This window comes from Mesoplodon bidens (genome assembly GCF_964165515.1).
Source record: "Mesoplodon bidens genome assembly, chromosome: 5".
Lineage (NCBI taxonomy): Eukaryota > Metazoa > Chordata > Mammalia > Artiodactyla > Ziphiidae > Mesoplodon > Mesoplodon bidens.
In genome coordinates this window covers 130037560-130054902 of record NC_138161.1, presented here as the reverse complement: position 1 = coordinate 130054902, position 17343 = coordinate 130037560, and the positions used below count along the sequence as shown (strand labels likewise).

At 40.3% G+C, this 17343-nt stretch overlaps 1 protein-coding gene across 1 annotated transcript in view; it reads right to left on the bottom strand.

Moving 5' to 3' along the window:
• Positions 1 to 1365: 1365 nt before the first annotated feature.
• ERICH6 (glutamate rich 6) overlaps positions 1366 to 17343 on the bottom strand; it is a 35454-nt gene continuing 19476 nt past the window's right edge. The window contains exons 11-14 of the mRNA XM_081235179.1: positions 12330 to 12415; positions 10170 to 10325; positions 7485 to 7713; positions 1366 to 2016 (exon numbers count right to left, since the gene is read on the bottom strand). Coding sequence (XP_081091305.1) covers positions 1753 to 2016; positions 7485 to 7713; positions 10170 to 10325; positions 12330 to 12415 — 735 coding nt within the window. The 3' untranslated portion in view covers positions 1366 to 1752. The remainder of the gene's footprint in view (positions 2017 to 7484; positions 7714 to 10169; positions 10326 to 12329; positions 12416 to 17343) is intronic.

Genomic DNA, 17343 nt, shown 5'->3' with positions numbered 1-17343 from the left:
CGGGCTTAGTTGCTCCGCGGCAAGTGGGATCCTCCCAGACCGGGGCTCCAACCCGTGTCCCCTGCATTGGCAGGCGGACTTCCAACCACTGCACCACCAGGGAAGCCCAAAGGCAGCTTAAAAAAATTTTTTTTTCTATTTTAATTTTTAAATTTTGGTTGCGCCTGGTCTTAGTTGCAGCAGGCGGGCTTCTTAGTTGTGGCTCTCTGGCTCCTTTAGTTGCGGCACGTGCTCCTTAGTTGCGGCCTGTGGGCCCCTTAGTTGTGGCATGAGAACTGTTAGTTGTGGCATGCATGTGGAATCTGGTTCCTGACCAGGGATCGAACCTGTGTCCCCTGCATTGGAAGGCAGATTCTTAACCCTGTGCCACCAGGCAAGTCCCCTAAAGCCAGCTTTAAAAAACAATTTTTTTTAAATTGAAGTATGGTTGATTCACAATGTTGTGTTAGTTTCTGGTGTATAGCAAAGCGATTCGGTTATACATATATATTTTTCATATTCTTTTCCACTATGGTTTATTACAGGATATTGAATATAGTTCCTTGTGCTATACAGTGGGGCCTTGTTGTTTATCTGTTTTGTACACAGTAGTTTGTATCTGCTAATCCCAAACTCCTAATTCATCCCTCCCCCACCCGCTTCCCCCTTTGGTAACAGTAAATTTGTTAAAGGCAACTTTAAACAAAAAGGTGGTGAATGGATTAATACCAAGACCAGCCCCTAGTCTCCCAGTAGTTCACCTGCTTCGTGCTGCCCAGCACTCAGCCCTCCCTGGGACACAGCATCCTTCCACTCTTCCTATCCCTTCCTCCTCCTCCCCATGCTTCCTCGACGGGCTCTTAGTAGGAAAACAATATGATTTAGTACCTCACGCTAACTGATCAATCACCGGTCGATAGGCTTAATCCCTCTTGCTACACCTTAGCACCAAATGTGTTATTCACTATAAGGAATGGCCCCTCCAACTACATTCCTCCCTCTCCCAAAGAACAGGGAGCTGAGAAGTCAGAGAAGTTCAGGAGAGGGCAGGGTTGGGCGGTCCAGTCTTTAGGGTTCTGCACATCCGACTCTCAATTCTGCTTTCTGCTCTGAAGCATCCTTATCACTGAGCAGAGGATGCTGTGCTGGGCCGTCATTGCAGATCCAGCCACATCCCTCCTCCCTCCCCTCAGAAGGGGAGATACGTATTGTTCCATAACCCTTGGCCGGCGGGAACCATTACGTTTCCCCAGGGGGAGGCAGCCGCCTGAGGTGTGAGAGGCGGGAGAGGAGCAGCAGCCATCCTTCACCTCTGGCAGGAGGGTGGGGGTGGGGTGGGGCTGGGGGAGCTGTTTGTCCTGCACCGGCTGGGATGTGCGGCTGCAGCTCTTTCGAGGAGCTCCTGCCACTCGGTGCTGTGGGCTTCTTGGCTTCCTGAGAGTCCCTCATTTCCCCAGCGACCTCAGGGCAGTTCCTTGACCTTCACTTTCCCAGCCTTTGGGAAGGGGAAGGTTGTGGAAGCACCTGCTCCCTCCCTGCTTTCGGTTTTCCTGATGGAACTCTGGCTGACTTGCTTGTTCTCTGCTGTCCTCAGAGTGACTTGTTAGTTTTCCCACCAAGAATGCAAACCAGTGATGACTCTGGATGTGCTCTAAATTTGTAATACAGCACATTTCTTGGTATTTCCTAGTCATTTTATACACTCTTCTTGAAATCTCCCACACCTCCTCCCGGAAAAACTCAAGAAAACAAAGGAAGGCACCATCACTGTCGTTAAATGTTTTCATTTATCAAAGCTGCTATTGTTGTTATTATATCTTGCTTCATACCAGAATTGTGACAAAGGGCAATTAGTTTTAGAGAAAGTGAAGAAAGGTAGGAAGGTTGCTTTAATTTTTCCCAAACCTGGCTGGAGGGGAAATTCACACATCCTTCCAGTTTATGGAACAGGCGTCGGATCTTTATTAAACTGGCCAGCAGAAGAAGGTCATCCCCGTTCAGGTGTCGGAGTGCTGGAATCTCTTTAGGGTTCGGTAGCTTTTCAGGAAAGAGAGAAGGGAAGCTCAGGGTCCAGGGTGGAAATGGTGACTGCAGAAGCAGGAGGCGGGAGGAGGCGAGAGGCGACACTGATTTGGGGCTGGATTCCCTGTTGAGTCTAATTATCTATATAAATAGGGGCAGTGGTGTTAATTCTAATCCGAACAGGAATGAGTTGAGATGCTCTGGAGATTTGAGAGACTAGAGCAGGCCAGACCACACAGAAATCGGATACTTTCTTTCAAATGCTCACAATGTATTCAAATCATTTACCGGCATCTGCTGGGGGAAGCACACAGATGCTGCAGGCACCCGGTCCCTGGGACACACCCAGTGCGGAGAGCGTGGTGGGTGCGGGCCTAGAGGCTGGGAAGGCCCTGAGCTGGGCTTTCCAGAAGGAGCCGGGATGACTAAGGCTTCTTTCCTTCTCCTAAAGCGCGCCCCAACCTCCAGGAGGCCCTTCCACACGAACCTCCCCACGACCCTCCTTGCCCTCCACGCTCCCCACTTCCTTACGGCCTTGAGTGAATCAGGCTGATGCCGTCTTCTCGCAGCTTCGGGAAGGTCAAGGGTCTGTTAGGGCAGCCTCGCCTGAGGTGTTTCCAAGCTGCGGCTTCGGAGGCAGCCCAGGAGGGCTGCGTAGCCTCGGCACGGCGGGGCGGGGCTAAATGCAAGCCCACCTACTACCTCCTGCAAAGCTGAGTGACCTCTTACCTGCCAGAGACGTGAGAACTCGCAGCATCTTCTGCCTTTTTATCCCTCCTCGCTTTGGAAGGGAGGAAGGAGGGAGGGAGGGGGGAAGGAGGATGAGATGGCTGAGTAATGAGGATGGGTCTCCATTTTTAGTTTTCCTTCGATCCCAAATCCCATAAAATGGCAGAAAACATTTTCAGAGAGTAAATCAATAGGAAATAGGAAAGATTTTTTTTATCAGCAGGAATAATCTTAAGGAATGCCTGAAAATCAAGAAGCAGCTGGGACCACATCCGTAGAGAGAGAAATGACCAGATGGAACCACTAATCCCAAACACACATTCTGAGCTCAAAGTCAACAGCAATGGGCGGAGGAGAGGCCTTGAGGTAAATATTGCCGTGGTCCCCTGGCCTCCCCTTTGTGTTGAGCCGCGGTGCCCACAGGCTGAGGCTGGGAGCCTGGCGCTGGAGCTCGCCTTCCACCCCTCAGCAGCACATGCCACTCCTCCACAGTTAGCAGGACACTTCGGTAAGGAGAACATGCAGGAAAACAGGGATTCTCAATGAGGCACCAGATTTACCTATCAGAGATGCTAATATTCAGGGAAACACACCTTGGGGGGGGGATGTGTATATATGTGTGTGTGTGTGTGTGTAAATATTTTCTGAGGGATTTGGGAGAATTACTGTTGTCCAGGAAAATAACTAGAGGATTTGGAACTTAGTTCTATGCATATAGAAAAAAGATAAGTTAATTTTAGAATAACCATTAAAATATAACGTATTAAAAGATCAAGTCTGGTAGGTTGAGGAAAGCAACAAAAGTTAAATGTGTTTGCAGGGACACATCTAACTCAAAACTACATAAAAAGGTTGCAAATCAAAGGATGAAAAAAAGATGAATGAAGCCAGTGCAAACTAAAAGAAAGCAGGTGTAGCAATTTAACATCATATGAAGTAGCATTTAAGGCAAAGACCATTAAGAGGGAAACTGGGAATAATACATACTGATGACATTAAAATTTTTTGTCAAAATAGAAACAAAAACCCTCAGTGATATGCTGAGTCATGTAATGGGCACAGCTGAAGGGCAAATAAGTGAGGTGGCCCAGGGGTGAAAAGTATAACTCACCATGAAGACAGTCGACACCTTTAATTTCCTAACCATAGAGCTTCAAGACAGATAAAGCAAAACCTGATAGAAATTGTAGGAAAAATGTACTAATTCAGTCATATTGGGAGACATTCATACATCTCTCAGAAATAAATCAACCATAATAAAAAGAAAAGGATATAGAGAGAAGTGTAAATAGAACATTTAGACATATACAGTTTTGTGCTAATAAACAGTAAACGTTTTGGAGAGGTCAAATATACATGGAACAGTCATAAATTATGTCATCAACCACCAAGAAAATATCAGTACATTTTAAACAGCAGGGAAAAAATGCAAGCCATATTCCTTGACCACTTAGAAGTTAACAAGAAAAGGATAGCAAATTTAAGAAATCTATTTGAAAATTCAATAACTACTGAGTTGAAGAAATCAGAATACAAATCATAAACCCTTTAGAGGTGAAAGAAAATGGGAGCCCTACATATTAGAACCTGTGGCATATATATATATATGGCCAAAGGGGCACTCAGAGTGCCAGGGTAGAGGTGGGGGTCGTGCGAGTTTACACGGGGTGGTCAGGAAAGGACTCCGAGAGCAGAAACCTGAGGGAAGTGCAGCAGCTATGTGCTAAATGGGGGAGGAATATTTTAAGTTGAGTGAATAGCAAGTGCAAAAGCCCTGTGGCAGCGACATTCCTGGCATTGTCTAGCAACGGCAAAAAGGCCAGGGTGGCTGAAACAGAGTGGGTAGGAAAAGAGGACTACAGAGGAAATGTTAATAGAAGGAAGTCCAGATCACATACAGTATTACAGTTATAGGATCTTGGCTTTTACTCTGAGTAAGGTTAGAAGTCGCCAGTTTTGACCAGACTTTTGTTTTCAAAGTATCACCCTCACTACCGTGGCAGAATTGACTTTGGGAAGACCGGAAGCAGGGAGAATTAGGAGGAGGCTACTGTAATAATTTAAACAAGAGATGGTTTAGGTACATGAGGCAGATAAGGGTGGTAGTATTCAAGGATGCCAGGAGTGTTAGAGTCTGGAGATATGTTGGTGGTAGAGTTTATAGAACTTGCAGATGAAAGACGTGGGGTTGTGAAACAGAGAGGAGGGTAACAACCCCGAAGTTTTGGGTCTGAGCAACTGAAAGAAAGCAGTTGCCATTTCCTAAGATGGAGAAGACCCAAGGTAGAGCACGCCTTCAAATGTCATTTTGCTCTGTGAAGTTTCTAATGCCCTTTAGACACCAGATGGAGATGGAGGGTTGGAATCAGATCTGCAAGTTTAGAGTTCCTGGGAGATCCACCTGGAGATAAATGGAGGGGTCATCAGCAAGCAGATGGTATTTCAGGACAGAAAACTAATGAGATCACCTAGGGAGTGAGTATAGCTAGAGAAAAGATGAGCCCAACGACAAGCGCTGGAGCCCCTCAATATTTAGAAAAAGGCGGGGGTGAAGAGAATAGGCAAAGAAAAATGAGAAGGAGTAGCCCTTGAGGTAGAAGTAAAATCAAGGGAGAGTAGGTCCTGGAAGCAAGGGAGGAAACACTTCTAGGGGGAGGAAGTGAGCAACTGTGCCCAATGCCGCTGAGAAGGGATTAGATTCAACATAAATTAACTATAGTACATAGGAAATATTACATAGCAACAGAATAGACAAATATGCTTGGATATGTAGACATGAAAGGATCTTTAACACATGTTAAATGGAAAACAAAAACAAATAGAACAAGCCTAATAATACAATCAGTGTAGTCTGATCCAATTTTTATCTTAAAAAGATGTATGTGAATAATTTATAAGTACATAGAAAAGAGAAGTACACCAAATTTTCACCAAAGTACACACCAAATTTTGGTGATTACCTTTGGGAAGAGAATTAGAAGAAAGGATGAAGGGAGGTATCTCATTTTTTTACTTTATATTTCTGTATTACTTGAATCTTCAAATATGAGAATGTATTCACATATCACTTGGAATTTTAAAAAAATGAAAGGGTGATCATGAGGATGATGAGAAAAGCAATCTTTTCTTTTTTTGCGGTACGCGGGCCTCTCACTGCTGTGGCCTCCCCCGTTGCGGAGCACAGGCTCTGGACGCACAGGCTCAGCGGCCATGGCTCACGGGCCCAGCCGCTCCACGGCATGTGGGATCCTCCCGGACCAGGGCACGAACCCGTGTCCCCTGCATCGGCAGGCGGACCCCCAACCACTGCGCCACCAGGGAAGCCCAGCAATCATTTTTAACATCAAATTCTTTCGCACCAACTCTTTTTTCTGATTAAAATTCATTTCGAAGGAGGGAGGTGAGGAGAAAGAGCATTTTTGACATTCTTGGTAAAAATGCATTTACCATGAATGTAATGAACCAAAAAAAGGCTATATTGTAAATTTCTAACCAAGGAAGAAGCTTGTTTGGAGCCTGACAGCTGACTGCAGTAGCTCGACTGACTGGAAGTAGCTCAAATAGTGCTTATTAGCACATTGTAGACCCTTGCTCCACGTTGGCTGAATCTGAAGTCTCCTTTTTGTTTGGTGTTTATGAAATATCCCTGCCTGTGTGGAATCCTGAAGTCATATTTCCACTTACTTAAACGTATAGACTTTTTAGAAGCTGAAGACATCTTTGAAGTTTGGAACAGTCTCTTCCTTGAATAATTGATGAAACAAGGTCCTCAGAGTTTAGGGGACTTATTCAAAGTCACATACTATATATGCTCTATATGTGACATAGATCTCTATTTATATCTTTCTCTACATGCCTACATATATTTCAGCTTTACTGAGGTATAACTGACAAACTACGTCTCTACTGAGCTATCATTTGCTAAGTACTTAGTCAGTTCCAAGCACCATGCTAAGTACTTTGCATTCTCATTGAATCGTCACAGCAATCTGTAAGAGAGGAATCATTATCCCCATTTTGTAGAGGAGGGAACTGAAGTTCAAGTTCAGCCACTTAGCTAAGTGGCAGAGATGAGGTTTGAAACTACATCTCTGTAACCCGAAGTCTGTGTTCTTAACCGTTGTGCAGCATTGCTGGTCACTGAGAGTGTACTCTGGGCCATGCCCCGGGCAGGATAAAGGAATCAGTAAGATTCTGTCCTGCAGGAGCTCACCATCCAGTAGGAAAGACAGCCAAGAAGGCAAGTAAGGCACATGGTTCAGCAAGTGCAGGGACAGAGATGAGTACACGGACAACCCAGAGAAGGACATTTTCGACCCTGATTGGACAAAGGGCTAGGAGCTCTGGGAAGTGTTTCCAAGGAGATGGGGCTTGTGCTGGGTCTTGAACATGGTCAGAGCCCAGGTCTCCTGACTCAGCCAGGCGCTTTCTGCTAGAGCACAGAGAAAACTAAACCCAGTACAAAATCCCAAAACCAAACCCCCAAAGCTGCACTACCTCATTCAGAGAGTAAACACTCAGTAAATGTTATTTGGAATCAAGTCTGAACTAAAAGTTATTTCTGAGGAAGAAAAAACAGTAAGGTTGCCTCAATTCCATATGAAACTTTCACTATATGTTTTTTCATTGAACTCCAAAATTCCCAGTAGTGCACAGTGGATTACACACAAGTATAATCTATCAGTAGTAACACTAACAAACATTGCTTTACTCTTATTCTAAATGCTTTCAACTGTTTATAAAAATGTACCTACCTTCACTTTGGTTCCGACACTGATTCTCGCCTGTTGGCCCATTGCTAGAAAAGTGATTGAAATCTTGTCTTGTTCTAAGATGCGGATTCCAACATAATGGTTCAAAGCCAGAAAGACAGGTTTAAATGAAACAAAGGGTGAGGAAGTGACGGAACTTGACCAATTCCAAGCCCTTACTCTGTTGCCAGCTTGATCTGAACATTGACCGCCCAAGATATTGATGTATACCCTGGACAGAAAGGAAATTAAAAATCATAAACAGTAACATTATAATTCAACCTTGAATGAGCCCACTCACTTGCTAACCAAAGGGAATAGCAGTTTATACTAGCCAATAGCATATGAATAGTGGAAAACCTCAGATAATCTTAGGAGCAATAATACCGTGACCGAATTATATACTAATTTGAAGTACTGGGTATGGTTTAAGATGTAGTAATAAACCAAAATGGGTCCAAAGGCTGGAACCAGGATGGTAAAGGGATCTGGAAAATGATGTGCTGGGGAGGGTGAAGAGGGAGCACAGAAGGTTTAGTTTGGATAAGAAGAAATACGGGAGAGCAGGCTCCACCTGGAAGAGGGGAGAAGACTCGTACTTAGATTTTCCCTGTGTCAAAATGAAGATCAGTGAGTGTAAGTTCTGGGAAAGGCCAAATTGGCCTCAATACAGAGACCTGTTTTCTAACAGTACCCAGCAACTGGGGACCAGGAGTCCTTCTAGGAGGCCTCTCATCAGGGCCAGTGTGGGCAGGAGAGGCTCAGGGATCATCTCTGAGATCACTGTAGTTTAGAAAAGTTTGGTAATGGAGCAGAAGGGGTAACTAAGGCCAGCAGGGCCTCCCCAATCTCTTAGAGTTGTTAATGCCACATTTTACCACATTCCCTACAGATGTAGCCCTGCACAATCTGAGATCTAGTGGCACCAGTGACTGCCATCCTACTCTATGAGCTCCTTTGCATACCCTCTCACTTTCTTCCATCTGGGGTCACCATCTCTTTCTTGAGGAGAGAGGATAGGTAGAGTTCTGGGTACTTAGCTGGCTTAACTTGATAATAAATTATTATTTTTTTAAACCAGATGAATTGGCCAGGAGGGCTCCCTAGAGTAAGGTAACTCACATCGTATTTTCCCAGCTTTGATGAGTGGCAGTAATCTGATAACAAAAGTACAACTGAGAAATTGAGATGATTATCTTTGTACCTGGGAGGAGGGAGATTTAGTTTTATCTTGGTACGTGGGTGAAAATAACATTTGGCTGAAATTATCTAGATAAATTGTTTATTTAATAAACTTTCTTTGAGTCTATGCCATGTACAGATACATGTTACATAGTGGCAAAGATGCAGGGTGTGTCTTCAAGGGACTTCAGTCCCGCAGGGGAGGTGGGCTTGCTACACAAGAAGCAGCAAGAGGGGCTATGAGAGTGTCAAGGAGTCATGCCAGAGGGCCCAGGAGTTCAGTTGGTGGCTGGGAGGTCTTTGCTGTTAAAGGGAGAAGTCCTAGAAGCCAGTGAATGTCTGGTGACAATTGATATAGTGCCCCACCAGATGAGATGCAGAGCTGCTACTGAACCCTGAAGGATAAGCAGAAAGTCTCCAATAGACTTGGAGGTAATGGATTGACTACTGCTTTGAACTAAAAGTACAAATATCTCCCTGTGTCCTAACTTTCTCAAGTACTGGCAGAGTGTTCAAACTTTTGTCAATTATTGGCAGAGTGTCTCAAGATAAGATTGTTATACCTGTAAATAAGTTAAAGGGAGAGAATATCTCATTCTGAAAAGCTTCAAAAGATTAAATTGTATTTGAAGTTAGAACCCAAATTTCACTTTCTCAGACTAAATGAAATAATAGGAAGTCACAGAGTGTATAAGTTAGTAGATCGAAGGCATTAGGACCTTCATTTCTCTAGAGATTTTGTTTGTATATTATTGTTGTTGGTTGCGGCTATGGGAAGCCTACTTGTTAGGGATATATCTCAAACAGTAACAACACAGTATGGCAGCTGTCCATTGCGAATTATTTCCATAGATGAAGCCAGGATAACATTATCAGGGCATAGCCTCTAGAGAGACTGCCTGGATTCATATCTCAGATCCCTAGGATGGCCATATAGTTAGAGATTTTTTTCTAATATTAAAATTGTATAGTTTATATTTTCTTTCTGTTTATAGAAAAAAATATGATGAGCTTTGTTTTACCTAGTTGCCTGGGATTTTTCCACTAAGCAGCATATGGAATGACATAAATCAAAAATTTATCTGAGTTGAACATTACTATTAGTTGAACATAACATTACTAAAGACCACTAATATAAATAAATCTTCTTAAAGCTATTTTTGTCCTTCTAGTTATAAGATGAATAAGATCTGGGGATCTAATGTATAGCATAGTGATTATAGTTAACACTGTATTAAAAACTTGAAAGTTGCTAAGAGAGTATATCTTAAATGTTCTCAACACAAAAAAGAAATGGTAATTATGTGACATGTTGCCAGTGTTAGCTAATGCTATAGAGGTAATCATTTTGCACCATATAAGTGTATCAAATCAACACGCTGTACACTTTTAACTTACACAGTATATGTCAATTATATCTCAATAAAGTTGAAAAAATAAAAGGAAAAATAAAATTTCACAAAACCCGAGAAACAAAATGACAGCAGGAGGAGCCTAGAAGCCTACCAGACATTTCCATTGGGATGATAGCAGGAACTTCTACCCGAAGAATCTAGCACTGCCAGGATTGCAGGGTTAGTGGGCATGTCTTCTTGGACTATGCAAGTGAAGCCATTTATCTTATTGGGCACTCGGATGATGGCTAGGTTTCCAGATGGGTAGCTGAGATCAGATAAGGTCATTTGAGTTATTCTAATGGTCTTCATACTGGGAATAAATTCAATTTATAAGAGAGCCCTTTGAAACTATAAAGCATTCTGAAAATGGGAGGGTTATTACAAAATAATTTCATGCTTTTTATGTGGATCAAAATATATTTATGAGACACAAAAATCCTCAATACAAATACCAGCAAATGGAATCTAGCAACATATAAAAAGGATTATGTACCATGACAAAGTGGAGTTTATTCCAGGAATGCAAGGTTTGTTTACCATCTAAAAATAAATTAATGAAACATACTATATTGATAGAATAAAGAGCAAAACACAGATGATCATCTCAATAGATGCAGAAAAAGCATCTGACAAAATCCAATACCTTTTCATGATAAATGACTCAATGAACTAGGAATAGAAGGGAGCCTCCTCAACCTGATAAAGAATGTCTAACAAAACCCCAGAGCTAACATCATACTTAATGATGAAAGACTAGGTGTTTTCCCCCTAAGATCAGGAACTAAACAAAAATGTTCCCTCTTTCCACTGCTGTTCAACCTCACGTTGGAGGTTCCAGTCAGGAAAATTTTGTGAAAGAAAAAGAAATGAAGACATTCAGATTGGAAATGGAAGAAGTAAAACTATCTCTATTTGTAGATAACATGCTCTTGTATGTAGAAAATCCTAAGGAATCTACAAAATAATGTTAGAACTAACAAAAGAGTTCAGTAGGGTTGTAGGCTAAAAGATCAATATATAAAAATAAGTTGTATTTCTATACACTAACAGTGAACATTATGAAAATGAAATTAAAATAATTCCACTTACAATAGCATCAAAAAGTATAAAATATACTGAGGATAATTCACTAACTGTTAATATTCAGTCCTATCTCAGCTGATCGGAAGTCCAGAGGTGAAGTAAACACAAAATTGATTCTGAATCATTTTGAAAATCAGCCATAGCCTTCAAAGGAGTGAAAATGAATTAAAGCCAGGGCAGGAAATGATAACTAATGATACAAGCTGGGGAAGTTATTTAAAATTTTTTGATATAATTAAAACAAAAAACCTACACTCTTTCTCAAAGGGCCTAGGGAACTAAAACTTCATTACACTTCCTATGCCATGAAAGCCATTTTTCTGGTTTCTTACTGGGGTTTGACTAAACATTTAGGCAACTATGACTAAAAATGACTTTCTCCTACAAAATGAGGCCCTTGGTTTGCCAAAAAGTCCTTCTCATTTCATAGTTTTGTTTTGTTTTACTTTCCTGGAGATATTAAATGGCCTTTGGGTCAAAATAGCAAATGGTCTGTTCATCAGGCAGAAGTTCAAGTGATCAATACTGAGTGTTCCATAAAATGGATATTGAATTTTTTATTAAAAAATATTAAATAACATGCTGCTCATGGATGTGTAAACTGGTACATATTTTCTGGGGGGCAAAATCTATTAAACCTTTAAAATGTCCATAATTTCTTACCCAGAATTTCTATCCCTAGGTATTTAATTCAAGGAAGTAAGTGATAAGTGTGCAGCGAAGTATGCACAAAGCTGTTCATGTAGCTGTTGTATAAAACAGCCAAAAATTGTGAAACCACTTTTGATTAGTAATAGGGGATAGATGAAAGGAATTACAGTACATCACTGTGATGGAATGCCATGTGCTTATAAAGATGGTGTTGTATCTCTATATTTATTGCATATTATGTACTCATAACATTTATGAATATTTACTGTATAATATTGTATAATATTATGTAAAGGGAGCAAGTTATAAAATATGAATAACTAGTTGAAGAATTAATATTTAAAGAATTATATAATTACTCTTAGGAAAAAAGTAAGGCAAGATGTATAAAAAGATGTTAACAGCTTTGCTCTGGGTGGTAGGATTTGGTAATAACTATTTTTTTTCCTTCATATTTTTCAATCTATTTTTTCTTTGTCTTTCTTTTTGTGAAGAAATAAAGCTAATGAAAATAAGTTGTTGAAAGAAAGGATACAATATTTGTGTTGTCCCGTCTGGAAATGAAGTCAGAAACTTGCTCCCATGTTTGTAGTGCTTTTCAAAGAGCTCATTTGTCATGATCTATACACCGTAGAAAACAAAAGGACAGTTACATGATGACAACAGACATCCTTTGCTTGCTAGACACTCACACAAACCATTTCTTAAATTTTTGATCCTGAATCAGCAACAGGGAACAATCCTTAGGAATCATTAAAGATTGTCCCTAACCCCTGCAGATAACCTGATTAAACCTTTCTGGCAGGAATCTGACATTACTTATCTGTTTCAAGAGTGTGTTTTTTTTGGTCTTTATTTAAAAATTAAAAACAATTTTTATTCAATAGAACAAGACAGAAGAGAGTGCTCAGGCTTCAGTCAGAATTATATTTTAAGTAATCGTCATCATCATAACAACAAACACTTAAAAAGAACTTATCATATGGTAGGTAAGTTTTTTAATTGAAATATAGTTGATGTGCAGTATTATATAAGTTTCAGGTGAACAACATAGTGATTCACAATTTTTAAAGGTTGTACTTCACTTATAGTTATTATAAAATATTGGCTATATTCTCTGTGCTGTACAATATATACTTGTAGCTTATCTATTTTATACATAGCAGTTTGTACCTCTTAACCCCCTACCCCTATCTTGCCCCTCCCCACTTCCCTCTCCCCACTAGAAAATACTAGTTTGTTCTCCATGTCTGTGAGTCTGTTTTCTTTTTTGTTATATTCACTAGTTTGTTTTCTTTTAGATTCTACATATAAATGATATAATGCAGTATTTGTCTTTCTCCGACTTATTTCACTTAGCCAAATACCCTCCATCCATGTTGTTGCAAATGGCAAAATTTCATTCTTTTTTATGGCTGAGTAGTATTCCCACATATATGTGTGTGTGTGTGTTTTATATATATATACATATATACACACACACACAGACACACACACACACACCACATCTTCTTTATCTATTTGTTGATGGACACTTAGGTTGCTTCCATATCTTGGCTATTGTAAAAAATGCTGCTATGAACATTGGGGTGCATGTATGTTTTCAAATTAGTGTTTTCATTTTTTTCAGATATACACCAAAGAGTGGAATTGCTGGGTCATACAGTAGTTCTATTTTTAGTTTTTTAGGAACCTCCATACTGTTTTCTACAGTGGCTGCACCAATGTACATTCCCACTAACAGTGCACAAAGGTTCCCTTTTCTCCACATCCTTGTCAACATTTGTTATTTGTGTTATTTTTGATGACAGCCATTCTGACAGGTGTGAGGTGATATCTCGTGGTTTTAATTTGCATTTCCCTGATGATTAATGATGTTGGCCATCTGTATGTCTTCTTTAAAAAAATGCCTATTCAGGTCTTATGCCAATTTTTCACTCAGGTTTATTTTTTATTTATCTACTTTTACTTTATATGCATATTGTTACAAAAACAAAAGAAGATTAAAAAAAAAAACCCAGCCCTAGCACAGTGGAGATATTCTGTGTCCTGATTGTAGTGGTGATTATGTAACTGTCAAAATTAATGGAGCTGTACATATAAGAAGGTGAGTTTTACTATAAATTACACTTCAATAAACTGACTTTACACTCCAGTATAAGCTGCAGCATCTGGTGTCTTTTCAAGGTTGCTCTTGAAGTTCATTTGAGAAAAACACTAGTGGAATATGGGAAGATGAAGAAAGAAATACAAAGAGATATTCCTTGTACCTCTAAGCTTAACTATTTTACTTTCTATGTAATACTCAATAGGGGAATGAATTTGTAGCCAACAATGTTTTATTTTTAATTTCTTATAGACATGTCTTTTTTTAAAAATTAACTTATTTTGGCTGCATTGGGTCTTCGTTGCTGTGGGCGGGCTTTCTCTAGTTGCGGCGAGCGGGGGCTACTCTTTGTTGCAGTGCGTGGGCTTCTCATTGCAGTGGCTTCTCTTGTTGCAGAGCACGGGCTCTAGGCACGCGGGCTTCAGTAGTTATCCTCGCGGACTCTAGAGTGCAGGCTCAGTAGTTGTGGCGCACGGGCTTAGCTGCTCTGTGGCATGTGGGATCTTCCCGGACCAGGGCTCGAACCCGTGTTCCCTGCATTGGCAGGCGGATTCTTAACCAGTGTGCCACCAGGGAAGCCCCCAACAATGTTTTGAAATGAACTAAAGATTCAGTTGAATTATGTTTCTTCCTAATCTTGAATTGTAATAAAATGAATACAAGAATTCCTAGGGCTAAACAATGAAACAATCTAAATTTTCATGTAAATGTTGCCATTTATTTTGAAAGATAATACATTTTTCACTTTTATGAAATGTAAAATACATTCAGATAAGCACTAAAATATGCTCTTTTGTTAATGAGTAATTATAATGTGAACACCCATGTTATCACCATCTGGGTCAAGAAATAGAACAATGCTGATACTCTAGAAGTTCCCTCTGTGCTACCCCAAAGTCAGTGTTGTGTAATCTCTAAACAATATAGTTTAATTTTTCCCATTTTGAATTTTACATAAATGGACTCGAACATTATGAATTTTTAATACTTTGTTTCTTTTAGTCAACATTATGTTTGTAAGATTCATACATGTCCGAGTGGGTAGTTGTAGTCCAATTACTTCCATTTGTGTATAGGATTGTATTGTATGACTTCATCATTATTTACTTATCCATTCTATTGTTAATGGATATCTGGGTTGTTCCCAGTTTTTGGCTTATAAACAATGATACTCTGAACTGTCTTTTGCATGTATGCTGGTACCCAGTTACTCTCAGATCTTATACCCAGAGATAGAATTGCTGAACCCCAAGATATGCCTGTCTCTCACTTTACAAGGTACTGCCAAAATGATTTTCAAGTTGTACCAATTTGCATTCCCACTAGAGGCAAATTATAGGGACTGTTATTCTATATCCTTTCCAACACTCAGTAATATCAGACTTTACAATTTTTTTTTTTGCCAATATTATAGGTATGTACTGATCTCTAATTGTGGTTTCAATTTTCCTCTCCCAGGTTACTAATGAGGTTGAACACCTTTTCATATGTTTATTGATCATTTGAGTTTTCTCCTTGGAGAAGTGGTCAAGTTTTTTTAAGTTCATTTTTCTATTAGGTAGACTTTTTTTTTCATGTGGATTTATAAAAGTTCTTTATACATATAGGATAAAAGCCCTTTTTATATCATATGTGCTGCAAAATATCTCCCTTCTTGGCTTGTCTTTCAAATTTTAATTTTTTTAAATATTTAATTTATTTATTTGGTTGCACCAGGTCTTAGTTGCAGCAGGTGGGCTCCTTAGTTGTGGCTCACCTGCTCCTTAGTTGCAGCTCACTGGCTCCTTAGTTGTGGCATGCACGTGGGATCTAGTTCCCTGACCTGGGATCGAACCCAGGCCCCCTGCATTGAGAGCGTGGAGTCTTAACCACTGCGCCACCAGGGAAGTCCCCCAAATTTTAAGTTTAATTTATCAACTACTTTATGGATACTGCTTTTTAAAATTGGTTAGTAAATCTTTCCCTAACCTGAAGTAATAAAGCTAGTCTCCTATTTTTAAAAAAATCATTGTAGTTTTGCATTTCACATTTAGGTCTTTTTTTTTTTTTTTTTTTTTTTGCGGTATGTGGGCCTCACGCTGTTGTGGCCTCTCCCGTTGCGGAGCACAGGCTCTGGACGCGCAGGCTCAACGGCCATGGCTCACGGGCCCAGCCGCTCCGCGGCATGTGGGATCTTCCCGAACTGGGGCACGAACCCGTGTCCCCTGCATCGGCAGGCGGGCTCTCAACCACTGCGCCACCAGGGAAGCCCTACATTTAGGTCTTTAATCCACTGGAATTGATTTTTATATGATGTGAGGTATGATTCCAATTTCATTAAAAAATATGGATATCCGATTGTCCCAGCAGTATGTATTAGAAAGATTTTCCTTTCTCCATTACTGTGCAGTGCCACTGCTGGCATAGATCAGAAGTCTGTGTGTGTATAAATCCAATTCTGAACTATTCTGTATCATGGATTTCTTTGTTTATCCTGCCCCAACACTACACTGTCTTAATTACTATATTTTGTAATAGATCTCAGTATCTGATAGAGCGTGTTCCCCTCCCTCCCAGGCTTCTTCTTTAAGAAAGTCTTGGCTCTTCTAGGTTCTTTATATTTCCATGTAAATCTTAGCATCAGCTTGTCAAGACCTTCCTTCCCACTGCACACGCAAATATACAACCTTGTTAGAATTTGAATTACAGTTGCATTGGATCTATAGATCAATTTGGGAAGAATGTCATATTTAAAATATTTACTCTTCCAATCCATGAATATTAGGTCAAATTTTTTAAATGGGTTGTTCAAATATTCTATTGTATTACTGCTGTTTTTTTTTTTTTTGGTCTAATAGTCCTCTCAATTATTGAGAGATGCAGGCTAAAGTATCCCATTATGATTATGGATTAAAATTTTTTTCGTTTTACTTCCGTGAAATTTTGCTTTATATTTTTTGAGGCTATGTTAATAGGGGAAACATATTTTGTAACATTATACCTTTCTGGTGGATTAAAACTTCTGTCACTGTGAAGTGGTCCTCTATCTCACTGATGTTCTTTAATATTTTCATGATACATCATTTTTGTTTATTTATATTTAATCTTTTTGTATCCTTTTATTTTATTTTTTATTTATTTTATTTTATTTTTGGCTGTGTTGGGTCTTTGTTGCTGCTCACAGGCTTTCTCTAGTTGCAGTGAGCGGGGGCTACTCTTCGTTGTGGTGCATGGGCTTTTCATTGCTGTGGCTTCTCTTGTTGTGGAGCACGGGCTTTAGGCGCACAGGCTTCAGTAGTTGCAGCACACGGGCTCAGTAGTTGTGCCTCGTGGGCTCTAGAGCGCAGGCTTATTAGTTGTGGTGCATGACTTAGTTGCTCCACGGCATGTGGGATCTTCCTGGGCCAGGGATCAAACCCATGTTCCCTGCGCTGGCAGGCGGATTCTCAACCACTGCGCCACC